This window comes from Scylla paramamosain, chromosome 23, assembly GCF_035594125.1.
Source record: "Scylla paramamosain isolate STU-SP2022 chromosome 23, ASM3559412v1, whole genome shotgun sequence".
Taxonomy (NCBI): domain Eukaryota; kingdom Metazoa; phylum Arthropoda; class Malacostraca; order Decapoda; family Portunidae; genus Scylla; species Scylla paramamosain.
In genome coordinates, this window is record NC_087173.1 from 2,336,438 (window position 1) to 2,353,637 (window position 17,200).

Genomic DNA, 17,200 nt, shown 5'->3' on the forward strand with positions numbered 1-17,200 from the left:
ATACTACAACCCTAGTGAATCACTGCCACAGAAAAGATGCTCACAAATTCCACAGTGAACACTAAGATGCTTTCACACATGGGGTCAGGGTTGGATGTATATGTAAGGTGCAATAAAAAAGCAAACCTAATTGTACCCTTCCTCTTTGACTAAGTACCACTGAGCATTAAGAGAAATATTTTTGTTTGCGACTTGCCCACACCACCACCACATAAATCATAAACAACTCTGTTATTCTACTTTCAAAGGCACTTACATTATCTTTGTGGATTGTTATCAAAGATCTTGCTTAAAAGAATGGCCGCAGATGGACATGACAAAGTGTTTCATGAGTTACTTGAATTAAGTCCATCTAACCCACTATACTTAAGAGACAATGCCAAACACTTAATGCTTAGGCTAACTGGCAACGTATCATTTTAAACAGTTGGATGTGTGGGCAGAATCTAAGCTTGGGCTGGTCCTAAAGACCTGGGATATACATGTAACTATATTCAATTCAATGCAATGACATGATAATCAATGGAATTTTTTTTTTTCATGGTGTACCTTCACTTCTCTTTCAATCAGTCAAGTTGAAGCCCCCAAAAACACAGCCCAGTCTGGTATGAAACACCAAGTAACTTAAAGTTCAAGCAAATTTGTTAAAAAGCACATTGTCAGACTATGACAACTTCAACAATAATACCAATTTCCCCATTAATAATAATGGTACTAATGAGGTGCAGCTTTCTTGACCATAGAGTGATCAAACAGTGTATCACTACAGGTCAACTTCAATTGTATGAATGAATGAATCAGCCACTCCCTTGATCAGATGAATATGGAAAAGTTAATAAAAAAACTGATACATACATAAAAACACTGGTTGTCCTTTTGTCATGTTTAAGTGATCTGTAAAGTAACAGCATGCACGGGAGTGAGGCTGCCGCACCTCAGCCCACCAGGACTGCCATACCGTACACCTCCAGCCTAACTGTCAGAGAGCAAATCTAAACTTTCACAGGGTCATTCTCCATTTTCTTTTCATATATATATAATATATATATATATTTATTTATTTATATATATATTTTTTTATATCTTAAAAAAAGGGTAAGGAAATCTGTGCCTGCTGTTGTGCCTTGCTAAACAATGTGAAAACAGCCCATACAGGTGTATGAAGGAATTTACAACAGGGAAGAGGAGGCAAAGTACAAATACAAGCTAAGGTTTAGGCAGAAATTGAAGAATTATCTGGTATGTTGAATGATGCAATCTTTGTTTTATTTTCAAATTTTTGTGGCATTGTTAAGCACTAAGCAAAGTCATGCATTTTCCAACTTGCCATTAAAGTATACTAATGGGTGTCACTGGTCAAGGTATGCCTGCTGTCTGTCACCACAAGTACTCAAGAATGCACCAAATTGATTAACCACTTGCATCATCTCAACACACTATTGCCAGTTTCAAAACAACCCATTAAGGGAGGAATGCTGTGATGATATGAATGGAAGAATGAACAAAAAAAATAAGGAACAGTAAAAACCACTACAAGTCAGACACAGGATTGCCCTAAAGTGGCATAAAAATGGATTGCAGGGGGAAATATAAAAGAAAAAGAAAAATCTGGAAAACAAAAGGAAGGGAACGAAACCATCCCGGCATCAACATGGACGAAGTCAATCTTACAGAAATTATGAAAAAAGGTATAAAAAATAGCAAATATCTCAACATGAGCATAATATTCACCTTAGTTGTGTCTTGTGCCTCTTTCTCTTCCCCTCTGCTTGGGATGCGAATGGAGGGACTAGCATGGTTGGCGGTCTGGTGATGCCAACCCATGCGTTGAGAAACAGCATCAGTGTCAGAAAGAAAGGCTGCTTTAGGGACAAATATGGGTTACAGCATCATGCACCCACCACCCTCCCCCATGCTGCTTCAGCCTTCTCCACCACAATTTGTTCTCATTCATCGCCACGGAAAGATCTGCCAGTGATTCTTGTAGGACTTTTCCTTCACTAATCACACAATGCAGTTCAGCAGAAAATCTTCATACCTTAACTTCACTGGATTTCTCAACTCTAATACATTTTTAGAGAATTCATGATTGCTGGGTATGACCTGGTGCTCTTGATCTTTAAAAGTTTTCTGCTATTTACATTTAAGACATTATTTTGAAAAGGAGCCAAAGATTAGTGTGCAATGATCACATTCAAACAAATAAAAAATACTGCTAATTTTCAGATATTAATGTCTTCAAAGAACACAAACCATTCTAAACCCCAATGTACTGGTCCACTGAATCCTCTCAGAGGCAACAAGAGCCCTCAAGCTTGGCTCTTAATTGTCATAAGTTGAACACAGCACTAGAGCTATTTGAAAGGCACCTTTGGAACAGAAAATGTACAGTAGTTTTTTTTTTCCAGAATCAACTGAGAAGGCAGCACAGACTTTGTGCGCCACAAAATACTAATACACAACATTCCAAATTTTATTACTTGTAAGCATGGGCTGATTTATCATGGTACTGATGGTTTCCATGCAAGCCGACACTTTAGCAACCACAGCTGAGGCTACAAGGAAGGAAACAATGAAGTAATCCTAGTCTACAACATACAAAAGGAAAACAGAGTTGAAGACTTTAGTCGTGGCAACTACTTTCAGGAGAGAACACCTTAAACCCCACTTTACCATGCATGTCTTATTTCTAAGACACCCTCTCTATATTAATGTATTTGAAATCGGAGCTTGATGAAAGCACTTTTCAATACCATGCTTCATAATTAAAAATTCAACACTACAGAATGATGATTCAGAAGGATAAACTTTCCACAACATCCCCTGCAGAAATACAACTGTGCTACAACACTGCATTGGTAGAACATCCCCCTTTAGTGATTTGGAATGTTATAATTTTTGAGTGAATCATCCGTATTTGGATGCAAGCCTGCTGAACTGCACTAAAGATCACCTTGCAAATAAAACTAATCTGTGCCAGCATACCCTCCTCCCAAACCTGTCATGACACTGTTTATCTATTTTGATCTATTTCTTGTTTCTCAGTGCCAATGTATGAAGAAGCAATACAAGTTTAAGTCCATTGAGTCAAAATTCCCCTAAAACACCTTATAATCACACTCAAACAGATAGCTCTGTACAAAAATCTCACAGAAGTATAATAAGGCAGTGACTCAGTACAGTGCTGAAACAGATCTCAATGTTTGCTGATAGAAAGCTCACAGCAATTGAGGGGGGGGGGGGGAAGTCAAGTATGTTTCTACACTGAGAACCATACAGCTTTAGTATTTTGCTTCTGAATCTTATGTTCACTGCCTAGAATCTCTCAATTTCTAGTGGGGTGCATGCACTTGGATGAAAATTTATCATTCCAGTACAAACGAAAATCTCCCTATCAATTTTCTTAAACACAGCCCAATGCACTATGCTATATAAACATTCTGTGGCATGGGGAGACAGCCTTGCCACTCCACACTTCATTCCACAAGCTTGGCAGAATACCACCACACCATTCCTGGAGTAGTGTAATGAAAAAGGAGAAAAGAGGATCATGAACCCCATCCTCTGTATTCTCATTCCTATCATAAGACAAGGTAGGATGTCTGGTCTCAACAATCACCACTTTTGGGGGAATCAGCTTGATACAATAATAGCTATATTTAACACTTTTTTTTTTTTTTTTTTCTTAATGCACTGTAAACTTCTCTTAAAATGAACTGCCTGTTAACATGCATGACCTTGATGCTTCATGTCCAATAACTGATGTGGACATATCCAAGGAAAATAGCATTCATGTAAGAGCACTGTAATCCCTTCAGAGCTTGCACGCCGTGTTACTGTTTAGCATGTTTACTATGATTAGCAACACTTGGCTGGCATCTATAAAGCATCATTTATATAGTATTCACATAACTCAATACACTACCTAATTCAAAATAGTATTTTGCTATTTGTGACAAATCAAACAGATTGGTCAATGTTTCCTGAAGTTTTCACAAAAGCTGTCCACTCAGCTAGCAGCTACCACCACCAAGACACTTGAAGATACAAGGCTTGCTTACACAGTAACTCAAGCTTTTTCCTACAAGTGCACTGTCAGAGTGCATCATCAGAGATTGCACGAGATGACATGCAGTTCCTCAGTGACAATGATGAATTTTATGTGCACCAAAGGAAGATGGCTTTATATTCAGTAAAGTGACACGTTATATAGGCTGAGTGAGTCCTGTGTGTTGTCATCCAATCTATTTTCTCTTTCTATCATAATGACACTACCAATTTATACTTCTCTAATAAATCAAGACCTTTACCAGATGCACCGCAAGATTCAGGATTTAGATCACCAGTATACAAAAGTTAACAATCATCATGGTACATATCCATCTGCTGGGATTTTCAGTTTAGCAAGAAAAAAATAAAATAAAATAAAATAAAATAAATAAATAAAAAATGAAAAATAAATAAATAAATAAAATACATAAATAAAAATATATACAAATTAAAAATAATAATAAATAATAATTATAATAAATAATAAGTAAACATGTAAATAAAGAAAAAACTTTAATAATCTAAAATGTAAATTTCTTTGGAAATGGTGATGAAGCTCTTCAAGATTAAATTCCATGCACGATCATTCAGAATTTTGCAGACATACTTAAGACAAATGTGGAGTGCTCCTGTTTAATGTAAGTATAAAGCAATGAAGACTTGGCGAGCAAGCTAATATCACACTATTTGAAAATCCAAACACCATTTTTTTTTTTCTTGTTTCCTGAATGGAGTGGTATGTTTAACACAACCAACATGGGGGTTGGACTCATTAAACCACACCAGGAAACAAAAATACCAAGCTAACGATGTCAGCAACTGTTACTCTAGCTACAGGCTGGTGGTGTTCAGGCTCACTCTGGGTGGTGTCAAACTGGTGGCAGTGTGCCACATACTCCTTAGAAACATTTAATTCCCTAGCTACTTGCTTGGTCAAAACTTATCCTCTCATTACTCTGCTCAATTCTATTCCACACAGTATACAAATATTAGTGCATAGTTTGGCTCATTAGATATCTTCATTGTAGTACACAAGGTTTCCAGCTATCTGTTCTTCCTCTGCATTCCTGTGCATGCAGTAATAATATTACATGATATTCAAGTCTTCATATCCTGATGGGTAAGTTCATACACTTGAGGCTGGTGTCACAGATTAGACCATTATAAGGAATGAGATTTTGATGCCTAGTATCACTTCTGTGGATATAGGGGTGTGTTAGCTTTCACTCTCACAGAAACAACTCCACAAGGCAAGTTTCTGTGATATTCATTAAATCTTCTTTTATAAAATTACTGTCATATTACTAATAATGACAACATATTTCTGAAAAGTGCCACCTGAACCAAAATTAGCAAGGGAAGATATATCTTCAGCAATAAGATAAATGTGAAAGGCAAAACTAAGCACTACAGCAAGTATGCATTCTCCACTTGATAACTTGGTTCCCTTGGCTCATGCAGCTTATTACCATTCAACACATGGAAAAATTTACCGTCTTAAGGGTTGGAAAAACCCAAAGATCTATTGTTTATCAGTAGTTTAAAGCAACAATGCTGCAAATAATTCATTTTAGAAAATGGAAGGCAGGAATTTGCTAAGAACTTTTAGGTTAGTATTTTTGTCCCACACACTAACCAGAGGTAGCACAGAGCAACCCAACAATGGCCCTGGTTTCCATACACACCATCCCCTGCCTGACAGCAAGGCACAACTTTGCTCCAAGACTTCAATTAAAGTATATAACCCTCAAGACTGCAATCACTGGAGGAATGACCCAAACAACACCAATGCTCTCTGACATGAATGAACAACCACCAGCATCTTCCCCATTTCAACATTCACTTGCCATTGTCGAAAATGTTACATAAAAACATATGAAGAGGAAACGTTGAGACACTGTTTTGTAAGCGAAGGTATTTTAACGTGGACGAGAAGTTTCTTTTGCCATGCACTTTCTCTTTGTTAGCAAGGCAGACACCATCTTTTCAGCAATATCATCCATGCTACTTTATGGGCATAAAATTAATGTGTCAAACCACACGTGCCATGCTTGGCTTGCTTCATGAACTTCAGATAAAAATATGTAAATTCCCACCCAAACAGTCCTTGTACACACATTGGAGAGAAAAATAGTTAAGCTTTTCCATTATGGTAACCTGCAAAGACTGTACAGGCCTGCTAGGGCTTGTTATGGGAGAACAGTACAACTTCTGCTAAGATGCACTTAGCCAAGGCTTGGTGCATCTCAGCTTGTCACAGCTAACCTGCCACCCAGCCCCTCATGCAGCAGTAATAAACTTTCAAAATTAAAGAAAACCAGCAAAGACAAAATAATTTCTTTTCTCATAGCCAAAATCTGACGAACTGTCTTTATAGTTTCATGGGAACAACATCCTTTCCCCCCCAAGTAAAGGTAAAAGCAAAATTTTAAGGCATACAGTTGTAAGCACAGTAAGTCTACTGCCATCTCTTTCTTCATGAGGCATCTGTAATTCAACAAGTATGCTCACTTTTTTTTTTTCCCTTATACCTATGTATTTTCAAAATCAGATCTTACATCAATTTGAACATTTCAGAGATATGAAGTCTTATGACAGGCCTGAGAAGAATAAAATGAAGCTAAATATAATCCTAGTTTTCTTTGAAAGTACTTTTATATACCCTACCTGATGAAAAGAGAGAGAGAGAGAGAGAGAGAGAGAGAGAGAGAGAGAGAGAGAGAGAGAGAGAGAGAGAGAGAGAGAGAGAGAGAGAGAGAGAGAGAGAGAGAGTGGAAACTGATGCATGAAATAAATGTAAGTCTACAACTAAATGGATTTCCAAAGTTTTGTCCAATGTATCAACCTTCTAAAATGTCAATGGTACAACCCTGTAGTGTCAATAGAATAAGTGCTCATGATGAAACCATGTATCAGAGATTTGACATATCAACAGAGGAAGAGCTGTTGAAGAGGCCACTGAATATTATACCGTGGCAAAGAGAAAACAAATGGGTATACACGAGTCAGGTGGAAGTAGCAGGTGTGAAAAGAGCACCTTCCTTTAAGTGTGGACAGAAAGCTAAAATATTTCAGAGAATGATAAAATATTTCATAGGTGGACTCCTTGTTGCAAGTCCTAAACAAGAATGAAGATATGACAAGATAAATCTAAAAGTTCCAGTCTCCCACTTGAAAGTAGGGAAATACAGATCATGAAGGTAATTCATTTATATTTCAGTAATTTGGCTTATGCAAGTAAAATGACAACGAACGTAATCATAAAATATGAATAAGTAAAAAAATTAATTAATTAATTAAAAATTCATGTATTGCGAAACTTCAATATGGAATTAGTTGGATGATAACAGATGGAGAAAATGGGTAAATAATGGAATGAAAAATAAAATATGCTTATAAAAAAAAATTCTGATGATAATACTGGAATGTAACAAAGACAATGGCAAGTTTTCTCAAGTTAGTAAGAACAGACAAAACAATAAAAATTATACTTGTTGAAATGGGGTGATGCCACACAACACCAGAAGAGTGTATCAATATTTTCTGCAAATGGTTTGTGTGCCAACCAGCACAACACCAAGGTATCAAAGCAAAGGGTAAATGGTGAACAAAATACAGGAGCGTAATACTCACCGGGGGAGGGGGCAGCTCATTCTCATTGCCTCCACGCTGATAACCACTCCGATCTGATGGGAGAATGACACAACTCTCTTATGCTCTGGTAATTAACAAATCACATGGTATAACCTGACACTCAATAAAATCAAGGTGATGTGGCACATGACAGTAAAAACTACTCTTTTAATCTGAAAATAGCATTAAGGTTTTATGCTGTGACTGTGATGTGAGTGAACTTACTGTCACTCTGCCAAGGGTCTGGACGGCCATCCCAGCTACTGTCCCAGCTGCTACCCATGCCAGAGGAGCCAGTGCCCCCTCGGCTCCCCATGCCTGAACGGCCCCAATTGTCACTGCCACCACCACGCCAACTGCTGCCTCCCTGAGACCTGTAACCATCACTGTTGCGGCGCCAGTTACTGCCCTCATTGCCTGGATATCCACTGCTTCCAAAGCTATCTTGACTGTTCTCATTCTTCATCAAGTCATTGGCACGCTCCTGAAAGATGAAAGGCAAATTATGATTTTAAAGCAAATTTAAAGCCAGCATGGATAAATTATTACCACCTAAACATTTAGCATGTTAAATAGTGGTTTGGTGTAATAACAAAAAGCCTTGTGATCCATACAGCTTGAGCCTCCCATTAGTTTATGTCCTGGGTATGAAGCAAACATGTGGTGATGGATAACCAAATAAAACAAATATCTGATGCTTTTAAAGGAACAAAGGATTAAGGGGGAGGGAGGGAGGGAGGGGGAGGAGGAGGGGGGAGAGGGAGAGAGATAACACACCTGCATGAAAAGCCTGTTCTCCTCCTGCCGACGCCTCAGCTCCTCTTCCTGTTGCCGGAACTTCTGGGAAAGTTCCTCCTCCTGCCGGCGCTGTCTTTCCTCTTCAGTGCGACGGTGTTCCTCCCATTCACGCTGTCTTGCCTCGTAATCAGATTTAGTCCTCTGGTTCATTTCTTCTCTCTGCCTCAACTCTGTGAGAAGGAATGGAAGCAAATCATGTTAAATAAAAACCACACCACCAACTCTAGCTCATGGTATCTTGTGTGGTACTAACAAAGCTAATCTCAGTAGAGTGAATGTATCTTACATATCGAAGAACAGAATCAGACAAGCACGACACTCACGTTCACGGAGCATTTCTGTCTCATGTTCATATTTGGCATATTCAATTTGCTCTTCCAACTTCCTCTTCTCATCCTGGAGCTCCTTTTCAAGCGCATCCCGTTTCTTGTCAAATAGCTCGTACAACTGTTTCCACTTAAGGCCATACCTAGAGGAAGTCAAAATAACTCAATTTTAGCATCATAGATTTTAGAGAGAGAGAGAGAGAGAGAGAGAGAGAGAGAGAGAGAGAGAGAGAATCATTACACACCATGCATACCCACCCATCATATTTACAGCTGTCAACACTACACATAGGATTCAAGAGTGCAATAACTCACTCATATTCGAAGGAGCCGGGATGGGCAAAACGAGGACCCTGCTGTCTCTCCTTCACATACTCTGGGTTACGTTTGTTGATATTTATTTCGCTCATGCCCTCATTGTCATCAACAAGAGCCATTTGCTCCACAATAACAGGACGTGGTGACCTGAAGAAAGAAAATATGGTATATTTGGTGAGAAATATTTAACTCTAAAATCACAAATAACATCTATTTAGTAGTTCTTATGCTGCGAACAGACATGTTATTTCAAAGTGACAGAAGGGAAGATGATACTCACGCAACCATGAAGAAGCAACCCTCATTACATTTCTTCAAAGCCAGGTTGGCTGAGGGTTTCTTGCAGAACTCCACGATGCCATCTCCAGTGGCTCTCCCCCTCTCGTCAGTGATGACAATGGCTTTCTCCAACTCACCAAATACCTGTGCATAAAGTTTGGAAATTAAAATAAAGACCAAACAACATATAACCAGCTCATGCTGATTGCTCTTCTGTGCTTGTTAGCTGCCTGTCTTCCCCCATTCCTGTAACATAACAACACTGGAATTTCTATTCACTCTAAACCCTATTCTGTATACCTCCCTATTGGAAGAGTTAAGAAGAAAAGAAAAAAATCCAAAGGAAAAACCAATTAATGTTTGAAGGTGTGTGTGTGTGTGTGTGTGTGTGTGTGTGTGTGTGTGTGTGTGTGTGTGTGTGTGTGTGTGTGTGTGTGTATACACAACTAAGTGAAAGCTATCTGCTAGACCAGCACATACCTAGCCTGCATTCCCTTAGGCTGTCACACTCACCGAGAAGGCCTTCTCCAGGAGCTCATTAGTAACCCACGTAGAAAGATTGCGGATCTTGAGTGCCGTGCCAGGAGATGAGAAGCGTATCTTTAGCTGCCGGCCCTTATAATCCTTCATGTGGAGCTCCTGGCGGGCTTTTTCTGCATTGCTTTTGTAGTCCTGCAAATCAGACAAAAAGATTAGATCAGAAAATGGCACTCAAGGTCTTTGTGACTGCCAAAACATTATTTCTTCTTAAAACTACTTAAAAAGAAAAAGTTTACTTAAAGGATACTTACCATACGAACAAAGGCAAATCCCTTGTTCTTGTCAAAATACACTTCATCATATTCTCCAAAAGGCTTAAACAGCTCTCTGACGTCATCCTCCTTTATGTCCAATGGCAGGTTGCCCACCCACAATCTACAGTGGTTAGAGAACTTACGGACAGTCTCCTCACGAGGTGGCAAGTCAATCAGTGGTCCAGCCAACTGCTTCAGTCTCTCAATAATTCTGTCCTGTGGAAGAAAGTAAAACATGGACCTCAATGTTTTATAAGGACCAAGCCACAACCACATCATATCCCTGACAGTATCAGTACCACTACATAAATACCTCTGCCCTTGCATTCACTTGTCACTGACATTACTTCCTATGCTATCTTTTTACCTGCTGTCACTGTCATAGTATCTCAAATATCATATAGGTTGCTCTTGATTATGACAAATAGTGCAGCTAGATATACAACACACCAGATTCTAACCCACTCATGTGATGTGAGATAGCTCTCTCTGCCCATGAGATCTTGAGGATAAGATGGCTAAGATGTATGGGAATGTTTATAAATGCATGAATGTAGTTGCCTTGTCTGGACAATCTTGCTTTGAATTTCCAATAAAAGCTAAAAAGCTTGTATGTGTATAACAGCTCTTAAAGTTAACAGTTATTAACTAATACTGTGATGTGATGGCGTTGTAGTACATATTCAACCTGCCAACAAGGCACAAAGTAGGTTGACACTTTTGTGGACGTGTGTTAGCATGCATAGCCTTGAAAACAATCCCTCTCAGTTATGCAGTAATATCAACTATATAATTTGCACATATCTTACATTTCTGTAAAGCTGATCCAAGTAAATTGTAAACCTGTCATGTTGCATAAATTTCTGGATATTTCATCCATTCGGGGCAACAACTGATCAGTTTCAGTATAACTCAATCATGACATCAAATCTATCTTTGTATTATATGTGCTAAGTTACATTTGTGCTGCTAGATGGCAACAATTATACAACTGCCTTCTCAACACTGTCATAACACAAAATGACAAAGTACTTGCCTTCTCAATAATGTTCTAACACTAAATGAATTTCAGCATTAAAAGATGGGATATAATATTGACTCAAATGATACATGAAGGGAAGGGTCATTATTTGAGGTCTTTGCAAGAATCATTAGGGACATTCTGGTCAGTGTTGTGCCATCAATGTAGGGATAACTATAACACACGGTCACAGGAAGTGTTGCAATCCAGATTATGTGATCTGTGTGGAGCTGTCAACGTCATGCATTGTGACTTCTATAAAGTGATCTCATTCAGCCCAACATGAAAAAAATTTAATATTTCTATGACTTATGTATATAGCACATGAATCAGGCAGTGCCAAAGAGGTGGCAAGCTATCGAGATGCTGAATGTGATTAACTGTACAATTTTATAACATGGACACTATACTTCATCCAGAAAACTGTATGTGTCCACACCTTCAGACCAGCCAGTGGAGGCCGCTTCCCCACCTGAGAAAGAACGGACAGTTTGCAAGCTGTACACTGGTAGTCAAACTTTATGAGAATATGTGCCAATGACCTTCCTATATTCTGCAACAACTTATGCATACTGATATAACAGAATAAAGTAACTAGACAAACAATTTTGAAACTTTGTCCACATTCACAAGATATATCCGTTTCTTTGGGAAGGCTAATAAACAATATTTCTCAAAAGCAGTAGAGAGAGAGAGAGAGAGAGAGAGAGAGAGAGAGAGAGAGAGAGAGAGAGAGAGAGAGAGAGAGAGAGAGAGAGAGAGAGAGAGAGAGAGAACTCAGATCCATGCAGTTCTGCCATTTTCTTCATGAACTCCTAGCAGAGGCATAATGTGATTCTATTATAGAAGTGAAGTACCTAAGTTTTCCACAGCAATTCAGCTGAAAGAGACTGTACCCTCTGTCTGTAGTCAGCTCCCAGAATGATGGTGTGAAACATGCCGTGTCATCACTTTAGATGCAAAACAAACCACTCACCAAAAATTTGATTCAAATCAGCCAATTTTGTTACACTGGCAGCTGTGGTCTAAGATAGTTACACTGAGTGACTCAAGGGATCACCTGAAGATCCGCCACCCCACAGGGATCACCTGAAGATCTGCCACCCCAGATTGTCTCACCTGAAGATCCGCCACCCCAGACTCTCTCACTTGGTTAGGTTAGGTTAGCCTAACCTAACCTAACCTAACAACATGAATGCATTAAAAAACTGAGTGGATATAAAAAATGTAGAAAAAAGTTTACTTCATTAAAAGTATGGGATCACCTGAAGATCCGCCACCCCAGATTGTCTCACCTGAAGATCTGCCACCCCGAGTGCGGCTGGGGTGGCGGATCTTCAGGTGATCCGACTCAAGTTTATATTACCTAGTGTTAGCTGGGACTTCTCTTTTTTTTTCTGAGATTGTGTTTTTTTTTTGTTTTTTTTTTTGCTTAACTGAACATTATTTTTGCACTTTGTGTGTGATAATGGAACCAAGAAAAAGGCCAAGGAGCAAATTGCAGCTAGAAAGTTCCTGAGCCTTGAGGGAAAAAGAAACAAAGAAATTGCCACTACCACAGATGCGGCATTGCAGGGTTAAGGAAACAGGTGGTGCTGATCCACCACTTCAGAAGAGGCCAGGGAGGCCTCGTGTCACTCGTGGTAGGACTCTGAAGGTGCTACAGTGTCAAGTGGACAATGAACTTAGCCTCAATGCAAAAGAACTGAAGGATAAGAACCCCGGGCTCCTTCAGAACACATCAGTGCACATCATAGAGTAATGTTTCCAGAACCACCTCAAATTTTAGTATTGTGCACCAAGAAAGATGCCCATTATAACAGCCTTGCAAAAGACTTGTTTTGCTGCAAATACTTAGCATGGCACCCAGAGAAGTGGAAGACAGTTAGTTCTATGGTATGAGGCCACCTTCACAGTGACTGGTAACTGAGGGGAGGAAGGTAAGTTGCATCTAGACTTGGATCCTCGCCTCCCTAAATACAATGAGAGGCTGTAGATCACTCAGCGTGATGGTGTGAGAGTAATTTAGGTATTATGGCACTGGGAAATTAGTAGTGTTGCCTAACCTCACAGAGAATGAAGACATATTTTGAACTTATTGTTGATCTTGGGGACTGTTTCACATCTGCCAAAGTAAAATACTTAAGCAAGATGGAGCACTGGCTCACACTGCCAAATCAATCAATGAATGGCTGAGTGGGTGGACACTGAATACATTAAGGACTGGCTGGATAATAGTCCTGACTTCACCCCATTGAAAATTTGTGGAGCATGATAAAATGTCAGTCACAACACTCAAGTTCATTGTCCTATATCCAAGACAACTCAGATAAATCAGAACCTTCCCCCCTCCTCAAACACCTAGCTTTATTTGTTCAGAAACAAACCCAGAGTTGCCTAAAGAGGAAAGGAATTGTAACTGTAACATTGAGAGGGATGTGTCAGGCCCATATGGCACTATGTTTAGAGTTAAGCGATACTAAGGCTGTAGTTATATTTTATATCAGGTGAAGAGTATGGGTACAGGATAGAAAAAGCCTTAAGTTGGATAGAAAAAAAAAAGAAAAAAAAAAAAGAGGGATTCAGTAAACACATTAGAAAGACAAGGAGGGGGGGACAGGGGAATGAGAGGGAGGATAGGTGAGGGAAGGTAAAGTATAAACTCAGGTATAATGAGGACAGAAGAGGTGTGAGAGTGACATGGGAATATTACAAAATGAGTAAAGTGGTAAAGATGACCTGGTCATTAGATATGAGTAAGGTGTGTGTCACCTATGCATAAATGGGCTATGACAAGTCTCCCATTGTCTATTCTTATGGAATGGTAGTGACCAAGGGAAGATGGAGGGTTTGACTTCCTGTAGTTCATTGGTGTTGAAGTCAGATTACTATCTCATGAAAAAGGATATTTTAAAGGTAGGAAAGTAATCGCAGACAGGGACAAATGTAAGTGATGGGTGTGATTGAGGCTTCACGTGCTTAAGTTATCAACCCTGAAGTTTCCAGCAATGTCCACCTGGCTCAACATCCAGTGAGGGATGATAGGAGGGAAAAGGAGAATTCTAGGAAACAGTGAAGATAATAGAAGATGAAGAGGGGAAAGAGACTGTTCATTTAAGGGCATAAAGAATGGCATACAGTTCTGGAGTGAGGACACTGGCTTACAGGGGTAGACAATATTGAGTGGGTGGCAGGAAGGAGTACTGAAAAGTTAGAGCCTAAGGTAAATTTTGAACTGTCAGTAAATATATATATATATATATATATATATATATATATATATATATATATATATATATATATATATATATATATATATGGGTGCTGTTGGCATGTGCAGGAAGGTGGGCTAAGATGAGGCTATGAAGGGCATGATGGGGTGTGTTGATCTTTGGTGAGAAATCAAGAAATACACAAGTGCAAATAAATAGGGAGAATCAACCAAGGGGGAAACTGATGGATGTAGAAGGGTAGTGGCCAGAGCAGGAACAGAAGGCTGTGAGAGAATGGCACACATGCGCTGGGGGCAGGGCAACAGTAATCGTGAGGTAGAGAGGGTGTGTATATGAGGGGCAGTAAGCATTAGGGTTGGGAATTGGTGGTAACAAGCAAAGGCTCTAAGAGAAATAAGGTCTTGATGGCAGAAGGGAGGCAGTCCTGACTCTACTTACTCAACAAGAGAGAAACACAAGGCACCTAGGGCCAGGCAGAGACCAAGGTAGTATACAGAATCAGGTGGTTGAGAACAGAAAAAGCAGAGGAATAAATGTGGTAGCAATAGTCTTGGATGGATAGGATGAGAGAAACACCTCAGTGTACATAGGATTTTATGGCCCATGCCCCATAAGATATGGGGTGTGTTTATTGATGGCAAATGTGCTGTAGAGCTGTTTTTAATGGTCTGAACATGTAAGATGAGTCAAAGATCAGGCCTAGAAGAGGAAGGTACACCCAACAAAATATTAAAGGTAATGTAAATTTTATCTATTTATTTATTTATTTTTTGTTAGCATAGGATGTTATGAAGCAAAAAAAAAAAAAAAAAAAAAAAAAATGTTTGCTGACTACACATCTTGCAGCTGCCTCAACAGTCTGGATAATACATGGCAAGGTACATTTCTCGACTAAAAAATCAACACTAGTGTAAAATAATGGAAAAAATATACTCAAACATATTGTGAACTTACTAAGACTTACAACTAAAAAGCATACTATTCCTCATAAGTCCATGTCTCCATCCTGATAAAGCCACTGTCTAAATATAAAGTTTAGCACACTCAAAAGGGATTCACAGATTCATTATCACAGACATACAGGCAACATTTTCAAAACCATACAACTTCCACTGGTAAATAATTTGGCCTAACTTGACCCTGTGGAGTACCAACAAACCTCAGCATCCCATGGCCTGCAGGGTGCCACACGACTGTCACCCACCATGTATGTGGTGAAGCTCTGCAGTGAGGCATTCAGTTAGTGCTCCACAGGGTAAAAAAAAAAAAAAAGTTCAGATTACTCATTCAGCAGGACCCATATTCTCCATGAATGCCATCTGCTACACATCCCCCTGAGACTGGCAGCAAGACAGGCCAAGCAGTTACAACAGAATTCAGACACCCACATTCTCCTCACACAACGCACCCATCTGGCAATATGTTCCTGCCTATACTCACCCTGGAAGGTCACAACAAGTTGCAGCCTTCCCTTCCCACACTGTCTAAGCTCCAAAACAGCAACACTCAGCATTTCAATATCTGAGCCACCTTTAAGCTTAAAAAAAAAATAAATAAATAAATAAAATTAAATAAATAAATAAATAAATAAATAAAATAAAACATAGTTAAAACACTGATCATTAATTAACGAAGGGCACCCACCACCAAAGCATGTAACAGAGGACCTCACACACTACATATTGATAATAGTACACACGAGGTCAGTGACACAGGGGCACCTTACCAGTCACACCTTGGCCTCGCCCCCTGTACGCCAATCCCTTGCCCATGGCTCCCTCTACACCCAACCCCGCCCCGCCCTGCCCCGCACGCCGCTCACCTGTCCTCGGTCGCCCCTGTCGCCGCCGTAGCCGCCGCCGCCGCCGCCTCCTCCACGCCCTCGACCCCCTCGGCCGCCCCTGTAGTAGCCGCCGCCGCCGCCGCCGCCCCGGTGGTGATCCGGTCTGGCGTCGGCATTGTTGGCGGCGTTGCTGTTGGGAGCGTGGCCTGGGGTGCTGTTGGCGTGGTGGGCGCCGCCACGCCCGACATTGTGGGCGCCGCCGCGACCCCCTTCAAGAGATCCTATGCCGCCAGGGATGCCCTGATTGGTGGCGCCCAGACTACCAATGCCTCCGGGGACCGGAGTGGAGGTCTGCACGGAGCCGGGCCCGCCGCCCCTGCCGCCGCCAGGGCCGCCGCCGCCACCCCGGTTTCCCCGGAATCCTCCTCTGCCGCCTCGCCCGCCGCCACGGAAACTGTTGGCGTTATCACTGTTTTCATTGGCCTTGGGTGTCTGCGGCTCTTTCTTGACGTTCTCAAGGTTCTTAGATTGAGCCTGTGCCTCCATAGCCATGGCTTGAGAAAGTACAAGGCTAAACCACACGCCCAACAGCTTGACAAGATGGCGGGAGAGCTGCGGGACACACGGCACGAAGGCGCCGCGCGGGATCAATGCTGCGCACGCGCCGCCAGACCCACGCCGCCCGCGTCCCGACCCCCAGGGATCGATAACTGTCCACACTCACACCACTCTGGCCTCAGGGATTGCATTTACCCTATTCACTAATGATTATTGTACAACAAACAGGTTTTCTACACTATAATAAATAGAAACATGTAATGGATTTAGTTTATCTTGCTTCATGTGTATCAGGTTAGCGCCATGCTGGCCACATCCATACCAATCCGAACGAGTTGGTACCAATATTTATCCTTTGTTGCATATTTAACAATGTTAATACCAGAGAAATTATGAAAAATAACAAT

At 40.5% G+C, this 17,200-nt stretch overlaps 1 protein-coding gene across 10 annotated transcripts in view; it reads right to left on the reverse strand.

Annotated features, from left to right (window-relative positions):
• The window catches only part of LOC135112002 (hrp65 protein-like), a 31,555-nt gene extending 14,664 nt beyond the window's left edge, over positions 1–16,891 (reverse strand). For 3 of the 10 annotated variants that reach the window (XM_064025795.1, XM_064025792.1, XM_064025790.1), the window contains exons 1-10: positions 16,275–16,889; positions 11,659–11,691; positions 10,196–10,414; positions 9,918–10,076; positions 9,406–9,548; positions 9,123–9,272; positions 8,805–8,950; positions 8,461–8,651; positions 7,909–8,167; positions 7,684–7,736 (exon numbers count right to left, since the gene is read on the reverse strand). In XM_064025795.1, the coding sequence (XP_063881865.1) occupies positions 7,684–7,736; positions 7,909–8,167; positions 8,461–8,651; positions 8,805–8,950; positions 9,123–9,272; positions 9,406–9,548; positions 9,918–10,076; positions 10,196–10,414; positions 11,659–11,691; positions 16,275–16,787 (1,866 nt within the window). In that variant the 5' untranslated portion in view covers positions 16,788–16,889. Of the gene's footprint in view, positions 1–129; positions 977–1,731; positions 1,807–7,683; positions 7,737–7,908; positions 8,168–8,460; positions 8,652–8,804; positions 8,951–9,122; positions 9,273–9,405; positions 9,549–9,917; positions 10,077–10,195; positions 10,415–11,658; positions 11,692–16,274 lie in introns of those variants that run through there. The other 7 variants (XM_064025791.1, XM_064025789.1, XM_064025788.1 and 4 more) reach the window with 5 other exon arrangements.
• Between the last annotated feature and the right edge of the window lie 309 nt (positions 16,892–17,200).